The sequence below is a fragment of the Cyprinus carpio genome, chromosome B11 (genome assembly GCF_018340385.1).
Source record: "Cyprinus carpio isolate SPL01 chromosome B11, ASM1834038v1, whole genome shotgun sequence".
NCBI lineage: Eukaryota > Metazoa > Chordata > Actinopteri > Cypriniformes > Cyprinidae > Cyprinus > Cyprinus carpio.
In genome coordinates this window covers 21,914,454-21,929,708 of record NC_056607.1, presented here as the reverse complement: position 1 = coordinate 21,929,708, position 15,255 = coordinate 21,914,454, and the positions used below count along the sequence as shown (strand labels likewise).

At 35.5% G+C, this 15,255-nt stretch overlaps 1 protein-coding gene across 4 annotated transcripts; it reads left to right on the top strand.

The window, feature by feature from the left end:
* Positions 1-3,078: 3,078 nt before the first annotated feature.
* On the top strand, positions 3,079-14,882 carry LOC109054768 (nuclear receptor subfamily 2 group F member 6-like). 4 transcript variants are annotated; one of them, XM_042734589.1, is made up of 6 exons: positions 3,079-3,345; positions 4,793-4,926; positions 5,006-5,356; positions 8,400-8,521; positions 9,926-10,501; positions 13,645-14,882. In XM_042734589.1, exons 3-6 carry the CDS (start codon positions 5,088-5,090, stop codon positions 13,917-13,919), a joined length of 1,242 nt encoding a protein of 413 aa, XP_042590523.1. In that variant the 5' UTR covers positions 3,079-3,345; positions 4,793-4,926; positions 5,006-5,087; the 3' UTR covers positions 13,920-14,882. The 4 variants fall into 4 exon arrangements, with proteins under 4 accessions (XP_042590523.1, XP_042590522.1, XP_042590525.1 ...); XM_042734588.1 differs by lacking the exon at positions 4,793-4,926 and having other exon boundaries at positions 3,080-3,345; XM_042734591.1 differs by lacking the exon at positions 4,793-4,926 and having other exon boundaries at positions 3,081-3,345; positions 8,400-8,494; positions 9,929-10,501.
* Positions 14,883-15,255: the final 373 nt, after the last annotated feature.

Below are 15,255 nucleotides of genomic sequence, written 5' to 3'. Positions count from 1 at the left end.
TTTACATGCATTTCCATTTAAAAACAACACAATGAAGAGTGAAATTGAAAATACAGGTTAAACACCTGTAACAAATCAATAAGGAAATTCATTTATATTAATACAGCACATTATGCCCTATTTTTATACATTTTTAATTAATTAGTTAATTAATTTTTACAGTATAGTAGTAAAAAACTGCAGGAAAGTAGAGGAAAAAGGGACAATTTTTAAATAAGTTGGATTTTATTTTAATAATAAAATATTTTTTTAAATGTGGTTTTATTTTAAAATATTAATTGTATATGCTTTTATTAGCAAGCTATTAGCTAAATTATTCCCCCTTTGTTTAGAGGAACCAGGGTTATTATAGTTAACTAAAACTGAAACTAAAATGAAAACCATTAAAAAAATGCTGTTTGAAATATAAAATATATATTTTTAGGTGAAATAAAATAAAAAAAAACTTTTTTATTTCAGCTAGTTGCCAAGGCACAGTTTCTCATTTTAATTTAGTTTAATGTGATATGCTAAAATAAAATAACTAAAACTTAAATGAAAATTAATAAAACTATGTAGACACAAAAATGAAGACATAAAAATGACAACAAAATGAGTAAAACTTGAAAAACTTCTAATGGAAATATAAAAACGATAATAAAATAACTCTGAGAAGAACACTTGACTGAATGTTTAGTTAGGTGTGAGACATCTTTAAAAACCTGGAAATCAATACTGAGGTCAGCTCATTTGAATAACAATTGCTCAAGTGTGACTTTCCCACCAAATGAAGGCGGTTTGCTGTGTTTTTCTCAGTGGCCCAGCAGATGTTCGCTGCGGCGTGCTGGTCAGTGTCTGACGCTCCGTCTCTCTGTTAAGGTCAAAGGTCCCACGACTTCGAGAGACAGACCTCTCGCATGGGTCAGAGAGCAATAGAGGCTAGAGAGAGTTCAGTGCATGCTGCTCGGGCAAATGCTTTTGCACCTACGAAATGGTTAAAGTTTAAACCCGCTTTCAACATTCCTCAACACCTGAACAAGAGCTCAGGCCGTCTGGGCTACTAATGTCGTAAGGCCACAGTACTGGCGAAACTAAGCCTTTTCCTGAAAAATCAGATCTGAATAAACCCTTTGTAATCTCACATGCTATAATACGGATGATAAAAGCAAAGAATTGAGGGCAGAATAGAATTTAAAGATTGAATTGAAAATAAAAGGGCTGGAATTGCGACTGCATGATCCAGAGACTGTACTAGAAAAATCGTCTATGATAATTTGAGATTGACTTTTATTTGTAGGAAAGAGAGACTGTAGAGATACTAAGGGATCAGAATCCAGGAAGGGCTGCATTCCAGATCAAAGACCAACAGTTCAACCCCAGAAACCTGGAAACACACACAGAGAGTGAAAACAAACAGAGAGCACAGGACAAACGGCTCAAAATCTCTGCCATCTGGTTTTGGTATAGGATGCAAATCAGTAAAGCAGTGAGATATTTTTATAAAACATATGGTTGAAAAGAATAACATGACTTGAAAAAAAATATACAAAGAATCACTGTAAACCCTAATGCTCAAAAGAATTCATTGGTTTGAGTATATATAGGGAAAGCCTAAATTTATAGCCAAAATATAATTCATTGTAATAAAAAAGCTATCAAACATAATTGTTGCAATACTTGTTTTTAAGAGTAAATGAAAGTTACAGAAAGAAAAAAAAAGTATTTTTGAATCTTTTTTAAATTGTATTTTAATTTGTCCTTGCTCAAAATAATCCATTGGTTTGAGTCAAGCAAACTCGAATTAAAGATTATTTAAAATGAACATTTATGAGTATTTAGAATTTTCTTTTCCTTTGAGTTCATAAAACTGACTTAAACAAAGTAATTTTAATTGTCTTATTTTTTGAGTTTAATGAACTTGTGTTTTTAACTAAATTTAACTGAAACTGGGCTGGGATTTCTATTTTCAAGCAAGCTCTGCTATGGCACTCAAAATAATAATCTATTATATAATGTTTTGTGTGTGTGTATGTGCAAAATTAATGTTATTTCAAGTTATAGGAGCAATTCACATGTGTGTACAAAATAAATAAAATCTTAATTTTACTTATGTAAATGATGACCTTTTTGAGTTTTGCCAACTTATTTTAGTTTACAGATTTGTGTAAAAGAGAATGTATCTTACAGAAGCCTTTAAGAGTGTCGAAGGTAAAGAAAAGGAATTAAAAATGTACAGTTTATAATGCATGTGTCAAGTTCTTCGAAATGTATTAATCACACCACTTTTAACAAACTTTGATAACAAAAATTATAGAATGCATTAAGTTAATTTTCTTTACACCTTTGAATGTGAGGGTAATCATTATGTCAAAGAAGTTTAACCTTTTTTTGTATGTTAAACATATTCAAATTATAAAAATTTGGGGGGTTGTACCATCTGACATTTTACCACCTGAACCGGTTTGCTGGTTTCAGATGAGTTTCCGTCCACAGACCAACTAAGACCAGCTTTGCTTGCTTTAAGATGTCTTTTTCAGCAGAGTTAAAGCCAAAGCAATCATGAGAAGACAAAAAGATTTCCACAGAGAGTGATCTAAAGAATTAACAAAGCAGCACAAAGCTCTTCAGTACAGCACATTTACACCAGCTCAGCACAAAACGATCTGCATAAAACAATGACTTCTTTCAGAATATTACAAGATGATTGATGAAACAGGATGAAACACTCGTGTTTTTTTTTAAGCTTGTGTTTGGTGAGGGACTTTCTTCAGTTCTAAAGCTGCCATATTCTTTGATTTTAATCATGCTGACACATCTTCTAAGGTTTAGATCGCCACTAAGGAGGTCTTCTCCGTCCTCAGAGGCATGTTAAGTGTACCGATGGTCATCCCTGGAGGGGTTAACCGTGTGTGTGTGTGGTAACACATTCCTGGTTGTTTGTGTAGAGTGGCTACAGCCCACTCACTGCTCTTTGACTCTATTACCCTTATAAGGCAGGCGGCACCATGGCAACCAAAGGGCTTGAATAGCAGTGTCAAATCCCTGAACACACAGACACACGCTCGCTCGCCCTCCACTACTTAGAGAGAGAGAGAGAGAGAGAGAGAGAGAGAGAGAGACAGAGAGAGAGAGAGAGAGAGAGACAGAGACAGAGAGAGAGAGAACAGAGCGAGGCTTGTTGGCCAGTCACCACAGACGCTCGGGTCAGCTGTCTCTCCTGACCGTTGGATCTCATGATTTACTGATGAATGGAGAAAAGCAGGGCACGGGAAGCAGCGGACGGCTAAAAGAGCTTAGGGTCGGTTCCTGGGAATGCTGAGGCCCCGGAGACCATACTGCTGGACCAACCAGCACTGACGAAACAAGGTACGGAAGGACTCTCTCTCTCTCTTGTATTTGCACAGAGTGTACTGAGACTCAACCAAAAGGTGCTTACTTATCTGCTTAGTTGCAAGATTGTGTTGTTTAACCAAGTGAAAGAGCAAGGAACTTTCTTGAACTTTCCTCCTTGAGGAGCAGGGTGGGGGCTGAGCTCTGTTTATCATTAGCCAGGTTGCTGTCTGCATGTTTGGCATTGGGGTTTTCTGCTGTTTGGAAGCAGCTCTTTATTGGAAGTTTACCTCTAGTGTGACAATTATAAAAAAGTTCAAATATATATGGATTTTAATCCTTTAAATGTACCTTTAAAACCCTTTAAATGCAATGTCAGATTAAAAAAAAAATCCATTCTTGATATGGATACCGATATAACCACACAATTATAATTACATAACTTAACATTAACATTTATAATAATGTTAATATATGTTAAACATGTATTAACATACAGTATAACAATTTCAATTGGCCTTTTTCAGCTTAAGCAGAAAACAGGAAAAACATGGGTATTTGCATTATAGGTCAAACCTCAGAAAATGGTGCTGTCAGGTGGAAAGTATTCAACATTTAAAAAAATGTAAAAATAGTAAAAATGTTGCTAACACAATGAAAGAATGCATGATTTTATAGCTAAATGGCACTGGGGTTAAACATAACTGTTTTAATGGAGACATTTTTGTCCTTGAGGTCCTGAGTGTAACTTTTTTTGTACCTAGTGTAAAATAGATTTATAAGGGTGAAATATTCAAATTCCAGTAAAAATACACATTTTGGGGAAATTTTAAGCTATTTGCATTAACAACAACAACAACAAAAATGTCTCTGAGGATACACAAGGGTTAAAGGAAGCAGTTTTTTTTAGTATTATTTGACGTTTAGATAACCTCAGAAGATCATTTTATTGCTCAGGAGTTTTACTTTCATGGATCAGGGGACTCTTTCTACTAAAATTACACAAATGAGACCATAGTAGATATACAATATACAATTCTTGGTAGAATTCGATGAGAAAATGTTTGACTTCACATGTTTGACTAGAAACTAGAGAAGACACTTATGAGATTAGAGGGGAGTTCTGAGAAGCAGGAGGCTTAACTTAGGCTCCATTTGCTCTTCTTTTAATCTCATTGCTATCCAGGAGAAACAATCGAGATACTAAGTGATCTCATTTCTAACCAAAACATGAAGCAGTAAATACGAAACGCACTGGCAGGTTGAGTCAAACGTACCTAAGTGACCTGTAATACCCTCAACACGACCGCATGCTTCTCAGTACTGAAGGAACCGGTTTAACTTGTTGGTTACTAGAGGGCACGTAGAGTAGGTTTTCCTAGTGTAATGTCACAGTGGCTGTGAGCTGTGCAGCATGTGTATGAGCTTGTCTTTTTCCTGAAGTCTGGGTGCGTTTATGTGTAATTTATTGTTTCCTGTGAAGAGGGCGAGGTGAGCTGTCCAACTCTGAACTGCTCAGTGAATCAAAGGGATCTTGAGATCTTCAGAGGGTTTTGTGGTTTGGGGATGCTAAGAAAAGCAACAGGGATTGTGATATGACAAAAACATGTCAGCCTGGTAAGCCTCGGAGGTCTTCAGAGTGCTGTTGAATGTGTTTCTCCTCCGAGTCTGACTTGGTCGGGCTTACTGTCTGCAGCTTGAAGGGATTCGCTCCGGGGCAGCTCTGAATTCCCGACGTGGGAAGGTTTCTCAAGCAGTTCCTGCTGGTGAACACAGAGATGGCCATGGTGAGCGGGGGATGGGCCAACCCCAACGGCGGCGCTAATGGACTCGGTGAGAAAGGTTACCTGCGGGGGGAGGAGGAGAGCAGCTCGCCCCGGGCGGGGAACAGCGACGCAGAAGGTGGTGAGGAGGACAAGGCCTGTGTTGTGGACTGCGTGGTCTGTGGGGACAAATCCAGCGGCAAGCACTATGGTGTTTTCACCTGTGAAGGGTGCAAGAGTTTCTTTAAGAGGAGCATCAGACGGAACCTCAACTACACCTGCAGGTGAGACACACACATATTATCCATCACACTGTCTTACAACATATGTTTTCCACTTGGAGTCCCACAAGGATCAGTTCTTGCACCGCTCTTGTTAAGACTGTATATGCTCCCACTAAGTCAAGTAATGAGAAAGAACCAAATTGCCCATCACAGCTATGCAGATGACATCCAGATTTACTCATTGACTCCCTCTGCCAGTGCACTGATGAAATAAACAGTTGGATGAGCCAAAACTTTCTTGACTCTAGGGGTCTGATAACTATAAATCAAGTCAGGAATCTTGGTGTGATTCTGGAGACAGACCTTAGTTTCAGTAGTCATGTCAAAGCAGTAACTAAATCAACATACTATCATCTCAAAACCATTGCAAGAATTAGATGTTTTGTTTCCAGTCAAGACTTGGAGAAACTTGTTCATGCCTTTATCACCAGCAGGGTGGACTATTGTAATGGTCTCCTCGTCGGCCTTCCCAAAAAGACCATTAGACAGGTGCAGCTCATCCAGAACGCTGCTGCCAGGATTCTGACTAGAACCAGAAAATCTGAGCATATCACACCAGTCCTCAGGTCCTTACACTGGCTTCCAGTTACATTTAGGATTGATTTTAAAGTAATTTTACTCATTTATAAATCACTCAATGACCTAGGACCAAAATACATTGCAGCTATGCTCACTGAATATAAACCTAACAGACCACTCAGATCATTAGGATCGAGTCATTTGGAAATACCAAGGGTTCACACAAAACAAGGGGAATGTGCTTTTAGCTATTATGCCACCCACAGTTAGAATCAGCTTCCAGAAGAGATCAGATGTGCTAAAACATTAGCCACATTTAAATCCAGACTCAAAACTCACATGTTTAGCTGTGCATTTAGTGAATAAGCACTGCGCTACGTCCGAACTGATTACACTGTATTTTATGTATAATCTTTTTCTATTCTTAACTGTTTTAATTAATTTTAAATCTATTTTAGTTTATTTTAAAAGTTTTTAATTTCCTTATTTTATTATTGTGATTTTTTTAAATGATTATTTTAATTCATTTTACGTAAAGCACTTAGAATTACCATTGTGTATGAAATGTGCTATATAAATAAACTTGCCTTACATTCAATTATTATTATTTTTTTTTACTTAAATGCAAAATTTGATTACCACAAACTGCAAAATAGTCCGTTTTCTAGATTTGCGACTGCTCAGGCCCAACAGCCAATCACACGCCGTGTTTCCAGATGCAGCTTGGAAAATGAATTTGCCTGAACTTTCTGTGAACTCTGTTAACCCCTTACTGACATTTAAATTACAGTGTATGTAAGTGAACATTTACATACTCGTGAATCAGAGCCTGTAATAAAGGGAGATGAATAAATCATAGTAATCATGCTATAATAAATGCTTGAGGCTGACTTTTTTTTTCTCAAGGAGCATGTGGCACGATGAAAAAAAAATAGTTTTTTAAAGGTTTTTTTTTCACTCTCACACATCCACATTCAATGATTCGCGATATGCACAAGGAAGTCCCGATCTGAATCAAATTATTCACAAACCCACTCCAAACTTCCCTTTTCAGATCTGTACTTCAGAGCGCGGATTGCAAATCATTCAATTAGGGAAATAATTCGCAAAGCCGATCCGAAGTTCAGATATAAATCAAATGATTCGCGAACCGGCTCCAAAGATCGGAATCAGATGATTCATGATTCAAGTTCCGCGATCCGATTGGAGTGCTTCGAAACAGTGAATCATTTTGCGATGCAATCATGGTTTAACTACAGTAACTCGGAGTTTCGAAAAGCTCGATTTCACCCATCACTATACATATAATTTACATTAAAATCGGTTAGTTAATTTAAAATAGTTTGGCCACTGCAATTCAGTTCGTGACAGTTCAATATCAATTAGATTATTATTTTGAAATGCTTTACCATTTCTGGCTGCTTTTTCAAACAGGTGAGGGAGATTAAAATTCTTAACCATCTCTACAACATATTACAATATAAACATAATGAAGTGAACACTGCCATGGTTTTTATTTTTATTTATAATTTTTTTGTCGCCAAATTTTAGAACAAATTTTGGCACACGTGCTCCTAAAGACATTTGACATTTTGCACACATAGTTGCAAATGCAAGTGGGGCACCGTCAAGCCCTGCTATAATTTTAATCAGGTAACATTACTACTAATGTTAAGATTTAGCCTTTTTTTTTTTTTTTTTTTTTTTTTTTTTTGCAAGTAAAGAGGAATTTCTTTCATATTGCATCAAAACATTTTTAGTTGAACACAGTTGTATTGTCCAGGTACAACTTGACAAACAACTTGCATTGCAAGCTGTTTAGTAGTAGGCTACTCATACTGACAGCAACAGAAGCAACCTTCAGTCTGTCATTTTCTGGAGTAACAGGAACTGTTGGCAATGTGACACCTTAATAAATGTGTCATCTAAATAAACAGCAGCAAGATACATCACAATATACTGAAGCTGAAAGTCTACAGAGCAGTGACTTGGTGACCACCAGCAAATTAATAAATTAATCAGTTTTTTTTCTTAACTAGCTGTGACCGCAACAGGACATTTTGAGGGTCATTGTTTGGATTTGTACTGTGGGCATCTGGTCATCATATTATGTCAAAACCATTTCTTTGTTAAGCATATTTGATTGAGTTAGTAAGGTTTAATGATGGCTTGACTTATTTATAAGATTTTCTGGGAGCAGACAGAATTACAAAAATATCCGCAGTGGGTGGATGCTACGTTTTCATTTCCCGATCCGAAAGAAAACCCAGCCATTACAGCTGAATGTGTACACGGCTGTCGAAACACAGTTGTGCATGTTCTTTGTATAACTGGCCTCTTACAGCAGATTTAACATTAGCCTTGCTGAATGAGTGAACAGAACCGTGTCCTTTGTGTTTGTGCCAAGGTTACATGACTGATAATTTACCTGAGAATCACTGGAGAGCTCTTCACACACGACAGCCCAGAAAGGATGGAGATTCTTCTTAAATATTAAATGATCTCATGTAAACTGTCTTCCCAGGTCAAACAGAGAGTGTCAGATTGATCAGCACCACCGTAACCAGTGTCAGTACTGCCGTCTGAAGAAGTGTTTCCGGGTCGGTATGAGGAAAGAAGGTCAGCAAACCAGTGATTTATATATATGTAATAAATATTTTACTATATTCATGAGTCATTCTAGTCATTTCACATCAGAAAAGTGTAAAAACAACGTGCTTTCTCAGTAAAAGAACTACTGGTTTCAGTTGATCTGTTCTATCAGTGTAACTTATCTGCTAGTTGCTGAGCTTAATTATTAAACGCCATTTTGATATTACAAAGAAAAATATGTTTGTCAACTGTAATGTACAAGCTGTGTGGGTTGACATGTAACATATTTGACATATCTCATTAACGTTTTTATTTATTATTTTGAACTGAAGACTCATCAGTTCAAAAACTGGACATTCTAAAAACTTTAGATAATTTCTGAAGAAATTATCATTAATTCTCATTAATGGACATGCAACAATGCACTCTAAATTATACACTACCAGTCCAAAGTTTTTGAACAGTAAGATGTTTAAGGTTTTTTTAATAAGAATCCTCCTCTGCTCACCAAGCCAATTATGAAATGTTTTAACTATTTAAAATAACTGCTTTCTGTTTGAAAATATTTTGAAATGTAATTTATTCCTGTGATCGAAGCTAAATTTTCAGCATCATTACTCTAGTCTTCAGTGTCACAAGATCCTTAAATCATTCTAATATGCTGCTGATTTGCTGTTCAATAAACATTTATTATTATTATCATCATCAATATTTAAATCAGTTTAGTAAAAAAAAAAAAAACAGGATTTTTTTTATAAAAAATGTATCAAAAGATCAGTATAATTTCATTATAATTTTTTTGGGGAAAAATAAATTATAGAAATTAATACTTTTATTTAGCAAAGATGCTTTAAATTGAACAAAAGTGATGATAAAGACATTTAAAATGTTACAAAAGATTTGTATTTCAGATAAATGCTGTTTTTTTTTTTTTTTTTTTTTTACTTTCCATTCATCAAAGAAACCTGAAAAAAATTTTACTCGGCTGTTTTCAACATAATAATAATAATAATAATAATAATAATAATAATAATAGTTTTTTGATCAGCAAATCAGAATATTAGAATGATTTCTGAAAGATCACGTGACTGAAGTAAAAAATCAGCTTTGAAATCACAGGAATAAATTACATTTTAGAATATATTTGAATAGAAAACTGTTATTTAAATAGTAAAAGTTTTTAAAAATTTTACTCTTTTTGCTGTACATTGGATCAAATAAATGCAATTTTGGTGAGCAGAAGACACTTACTGTAACTTTTATAAATCTTACTGTTTGACTGGTAGTGTATAATGAGCCATATACTGTAAATATTCACAGTCTATTTATTTATATTTCTGATGTTGTCCCAAACAAACAATTTCCCACATAACTTTATAGCTAGTTTCATGTTACGGTTTGTATATTTTTATATTGATGTTTCCTTTCTCTCTGTTGGTTTTTTCTTGTATTTTCCAGCAGTCCAGCGTGGTCGAATCCCTCCCTCCCATGCAGGCATCAGTCCAGCCTCCATGGTTGGTGCAGGTGGTGATGTTGGAGGAGGTCACGGCATGGGTGCTGAATTCTTCAACGGTCAGCCGGTGTCTGAACTCATCTCTCAGCTGCTGAGAGCAGAGCCGTACCCCAACAGCCGCTATGGAGCCCAGTGCGGCCAGCAGCTCCCAGGAGGCAACAGCTCCGTCATGGGCATCGACAATATATGTGAGCTGGCGGCCCGGCTGCTCTTCAGTACCATCGAATGGGTGCGGAATATTCCCTACTTTCCTGAGCTGCCCGTGTCGGAGCAGGTGGCCCTTCTGAGGCTCAGCTGGAGTGAACTGTTCATCTTGAATGCAGCTCAGTCGGCTCTGCCACTGCATACGGCCCCTCTGCTGGCAGCTGCCGGCTTTCATTCCTCCCCCATGCCGGCTGACCGCGTCGTGTCCTTCATGGACCAGGTGCGGGTCTTCCAGGACCAGGTGGACAAGCTGACACGACTGCAGGTGGATTCGGCCGAATACAGCTGTCTGAAAGCCATCGCTCTGTTCTCACCAGGTGAGTGATGAACCCAAGTTACAACGGGTATTTTCCTCTAAACCACTAGATGGCACAAAAACGTGGCTTAGCACTTTCCAAAACATTCGCTTTTCAAGATGCACGTGCATATTTGGCTGATAATTGATGGTTTAAAAAGTTTTTAAAAAAACTAAAGATATGTAAAGGTATGGTATTTGGGGTAAAAAAAAAAGTGCCCCTACTGTTGGGGCTAAAGGCACGGTAATTAACATGATAATTAATAGAAGAATGACTTTTCCATTTGTTGACATGACATGGTTAATATTACATATGTGACCCTGGAGCACAAAACCAGTCTTAAGTCGCTGGGGTATATTTGTAGCAATAGCCAAAAATACATTGTATGTGTCAAAATTATTGATTTTTGTTTTATGCCAAAAATCATTAGGATATTAAGTAAAGATCATGTTCCATGAAGATATTTTGTACATTTCCTACTGTAAATATGTCAAAACTAAATTTTTAGTAATATGCATTGCTAAGAACTTCATTTGGACAACTTTAAAAGCGATTTTCTCAATATTTAGATTTTTTTTGCACCCTCAGATTCCAGATTTTTAAATAGTTGTATCTCAGTCCTATCCTAACAAACCATACATCAATGGAAAGCTTATTTAGTCAGCCATAATTTGTTGTTACTACTGTAAACCTATTTTAAATTATTATGGGATCTCCTTCAATAATTTCAGAATCTTTACTTCTTAAAAATTTTGTTTCTGTATTTTAAAATGTACATTTGTTTTATATTAACATATTTAATGACAGTATATTTATCGAACAAAATTTCTTTTATTTTTCAAATAAACAGAAAATAGTACAAATGTTGCTTAAGTGATTGTTAGATTCTAAGACATTATTAAAAAACATTATTTTAGCTGAAGTTTTTGTATCAATACTGTGTGCCTTTTACCCTGTGTGAAATGTAGAAGGCCCCCCTTGCCACCTCACAAAATAATAATACTGCAATTATTTTCACACAACATCTGTTGCTCCATTAATGTTAAAAACAAATGCTCCATTAATGTTCAATACAAACGTATGTATTTTTTCTGCATTTTTCTTAAGGTGTGCCTTTAGCCTTATTGTGCCCTATATTCCAAAGCACTGCCTTTATATTAATATTTTAACCAGTAATGCATGACTATTATATTGTTTATACTTGCTTCTTGCTTAGAATCTGCATTTGAGGAATGTTTTGCTATTACTTTAAGTCATTAAATGTACCATTTTTGCCTGCTGGATGGAACACAATCCCTAAAACTTATATTGAAAGAGGGACCATAGCCATATCAATTATTTATCATAGAAACTTGGACTTTTAGGGTAACACATTTTGACTTGAAACAATGAGGAACCACATCGAAACCATCCAAAACATCCTAGAAATTGCATAGTAGCTTATTAAAAACCACTAAGAACATTCTAACCACATAGCAAAGGAGTGAAACCATCTTTAAATGCACATAAACAGAAAACGTTTGCATAGCAACATGCTTAACCTCCCAGAACACGTTAGTAAAGGCAAGGCAAAATGCTAATAACTCTCATAACACATTATTAAACACATAGCAATAGTATCAAGCTAAAACCACTCAGAACTCATTAGTAAAAGCATAGCAACGTTAAAACCACTCAGAACATGTTAGTAAAGGCATAGCAACAAGCTAAATCCAGAATGCTTAGTTGCAGTGGGATTTGCACACCCACTCTTTTTAAAATGTAAAATTCTAGTTAGTTGGAATATTAGTCTAATGACAATATATGACAGTATAACAATATATAACAATATATATATATAACAATATATATATATATATATATATATATATATATATATATATATATATATATATATATATATATATATATATATACAGTACAGGTCAAAAGTTTGGAAACATTACTATTTTTAATGTTTTTGAAAGAAGTCTCTTCTGCTCATCAAGCCTGCATTTATTTGATCAAAAATACAGAAAAAACAGTAATATTGTGAAATATTATTACAACCTAAAATAATAGTTTTCTATTTGAATATACTTTAAAAAAATAATTTATTCCTGTGATGCAAAGCTGAATTTTCAGCATCACTACTCCAGCCTTCAGTGTCACATGTAACATCCAGTCTATCACATGATCATTTAGAAATCATTCTAATATTCTGATTTATTATGAGTGTTGGAAACAGTTCTGCTGTCTAATATATTTGATGAATAAAAGGTTAAAAAGAACTGCATTTACTCAAAATAAAAAAAAAAAATCTAATAATATATATTCTAATAATATATTTTCTTTACTATCACTTTTTATCAATTTAACACATCCTTGCTGAATAAAAGTATTGATTTTATTTAAAAAAAAGAAAGAAAAAAAAATTACTGACCCCAAATTACTGACCAGTAGTGTATATTGTTATTACAAAATATTTATATTTTAAAAACATAGCTTCTTTTTCCTTTTTTTTTTTTTACTTTTTATTAATCAAAGTATCCTAAAAAAGTATCACATGTTCTGAAAAAATATTAAGCAGCAGAACTGTTTCCAACTTTGATAATGAATCATCATATTAGAATGATTTCTAAAGGATCATGTGACAGAAATAAATGATAGTTTAAAGTATAATAAATTTAAAAACAATTATTTTAAATTGTAATAATATATCACAATATTACATTTTTTTTTCTGTATTTTTGATCAAATAAATGCAGGCTTGATGAGCAGAAGAAACTTCTTTTAAAAACATTAAAAATAGTAATGTTTCCAAACTTTTGACCTTTTGATATATATATATTTGTTGGGGGGCATTTTTGCCTTTAATTTGATAGGACAGTGTAGAGAGGACAGGAAGAGAAGTGGGAGCGAGAGAAGGGGACGGGATCTGGAAAGGTCAAACTTGGGATGTCCGAAGTACAAGGGCACTGTATGTCGGTGCACTGCCCACAGGGCTATTGGCACCAACTACTGACCATTTTTAATTCTCTCTTTCTAATTCTCTATGTTGTTCACAGCTCTCTTTGAAGCTTGTCTTTTTCAAAGAGAAAATAACAGTGGCAAATATCCATCGCATTTGCCGTTTGGATTTCCCTTGCAGCTGTGTTGTAAACTCTTTGTCCTGTTTCCTGCAGACGCGTGTGGGCTGTCAGATCCGGCGCACATCGAGAGCCTGCAGGAGAAAGCACAGGTGGCCCTGACCGAGTACGAGCGCATGCAGTATCCAGGTCAGCCGCAGCGCTTCGGCCGACTCCTGCTGCGGCTGCCCGCCCTGAGAGCCGTTCCCGCCAACCTCATCTCCCAACTTTTCTTCATGCGCCTGGTTGGCAAGACGCCCATTGAGACGCTTATCCGGGACATGCAGCTCTCCGGAAGCTCCATCAGCTGGCCCTACGTGCCTGGACAGTAGATGAACAATCAGAGACTTGTTCCCGTGTCCCATCTCAGGCTGCGTCCATGATTCCACAGTAACCGTGTGGCATGTGGACAGATGTTGTGTTTCGGGTTTTGTTGATTGTGTATATACTGTATGTCTAGAAGAGGTTGACACGTATGTTCCTATGCAGTTTCAATGAGCCATCCAGCACCGGGATACCTCCTGTTTCAACAAATTCTGTCGAGAACATTAGACGAGAAGCAGAGGACTGATTATGAAGAAGTCAGCTGATATGTGACACAGATCCAAAGCTTTAAAGAAGTGTATAATTCCTTCTTATTTCAGAGCATAGTGAACTATTTTAAAGCTAGTGAAGAATCTTTATAACAGACTGCAATGGTTGGGTTATATACTTGAAAAATCAATGGTGAACAATGAATGGCTATGTTTAGAATGGAATACTTGCATACTGCACACTACTGCTTTAAATTGAATATTATGTGAAACAGTATCAAATATGCAATATTACATACCCCAAACCGTACTATGCTACATTTTGATCTCATTATATTGCATGTTTATCGTGTAAATATGGTACACTACATTATGGGATGCAGTATTCTGTGCAGTGTGCTTTGGTTGTTTTCGGAATACTTCCAGGTATTACACACTATGCATGGTATACATACTATATACCAAAAACATTAAGAGTAGTATGATAGTGTGCTATTCTGAACTTAGACCATGCCTTCGATTGTCCTGTTTAAACCGCTCTGGTGAATTTTTCAATGGGGTGGAGAAATGGTATCAACTTTTTCAATGCCGACTGTGGGAAATATCAAGTATTTTTGCATATTAAAAATAAAAACGGATGATAAACATGCAGTGTTAGTCAAATAAATAAACTGCAAACAAGAAAAAGGACTTTTTTCGTCTGAAGTTTATGACTATTGTATTTCGAAGATTAATAAAACTGGCATCTGTCAAATAAAAAAAGGCATCTATGCATTTTTTACTAATTTATAGTGGTTACAAATCCTTTTTTTTTTTTTATAATATTATATTATATACACTGTTTTGGCAGACAAAAGGTGTTCAAATATTAATCATTAAAAAGAAACCTGCTTTTTAATGTGATGATAAAAAAAAATAGACTATACACTATACACAAAAAACTAAACATTTTAGCCTTTACATTAAATATAATCTTCATTATGATTACAGGATGGCTACACCACCTTGAATGTTTTACTTTCAATCAATCAATCAATGCAAATGATTATATCACTTCACTTCATGATTATATCACCCACCTACAAAATCATTCTGCATGCTGTGCACTGGAAAAAAAAAGGTATAGAATAGTGAT

What these genes read in the sequence shown, in the direction of transcription:
- LOC109054768 (XM_042734589.1), top strand. Translation starts at nt 5,088, where the DNA reads ATGGCCATGGTGAGCGGGGGATGGGCCAACCCCAACGGCGGCGCTAAT. An exon ending in AACCAGTGATTTATATATAT is followed by an intron (nt 8,522 to 9,925) that starts GTAATAAATATT and finishes TGTATTTTCCAG; the next exon opens with CAGTCCAGCGTGGTCGAATC. An exon ending in CATCGCTCTGTTCTCACCAG is followed by an intron (nt 10,502 to 13,644) that starts GTGAGTGATGAA and finishes TGTTTCCTGCAG; the next exon opens with ACGCGTGTGGGCTGTCAGAT.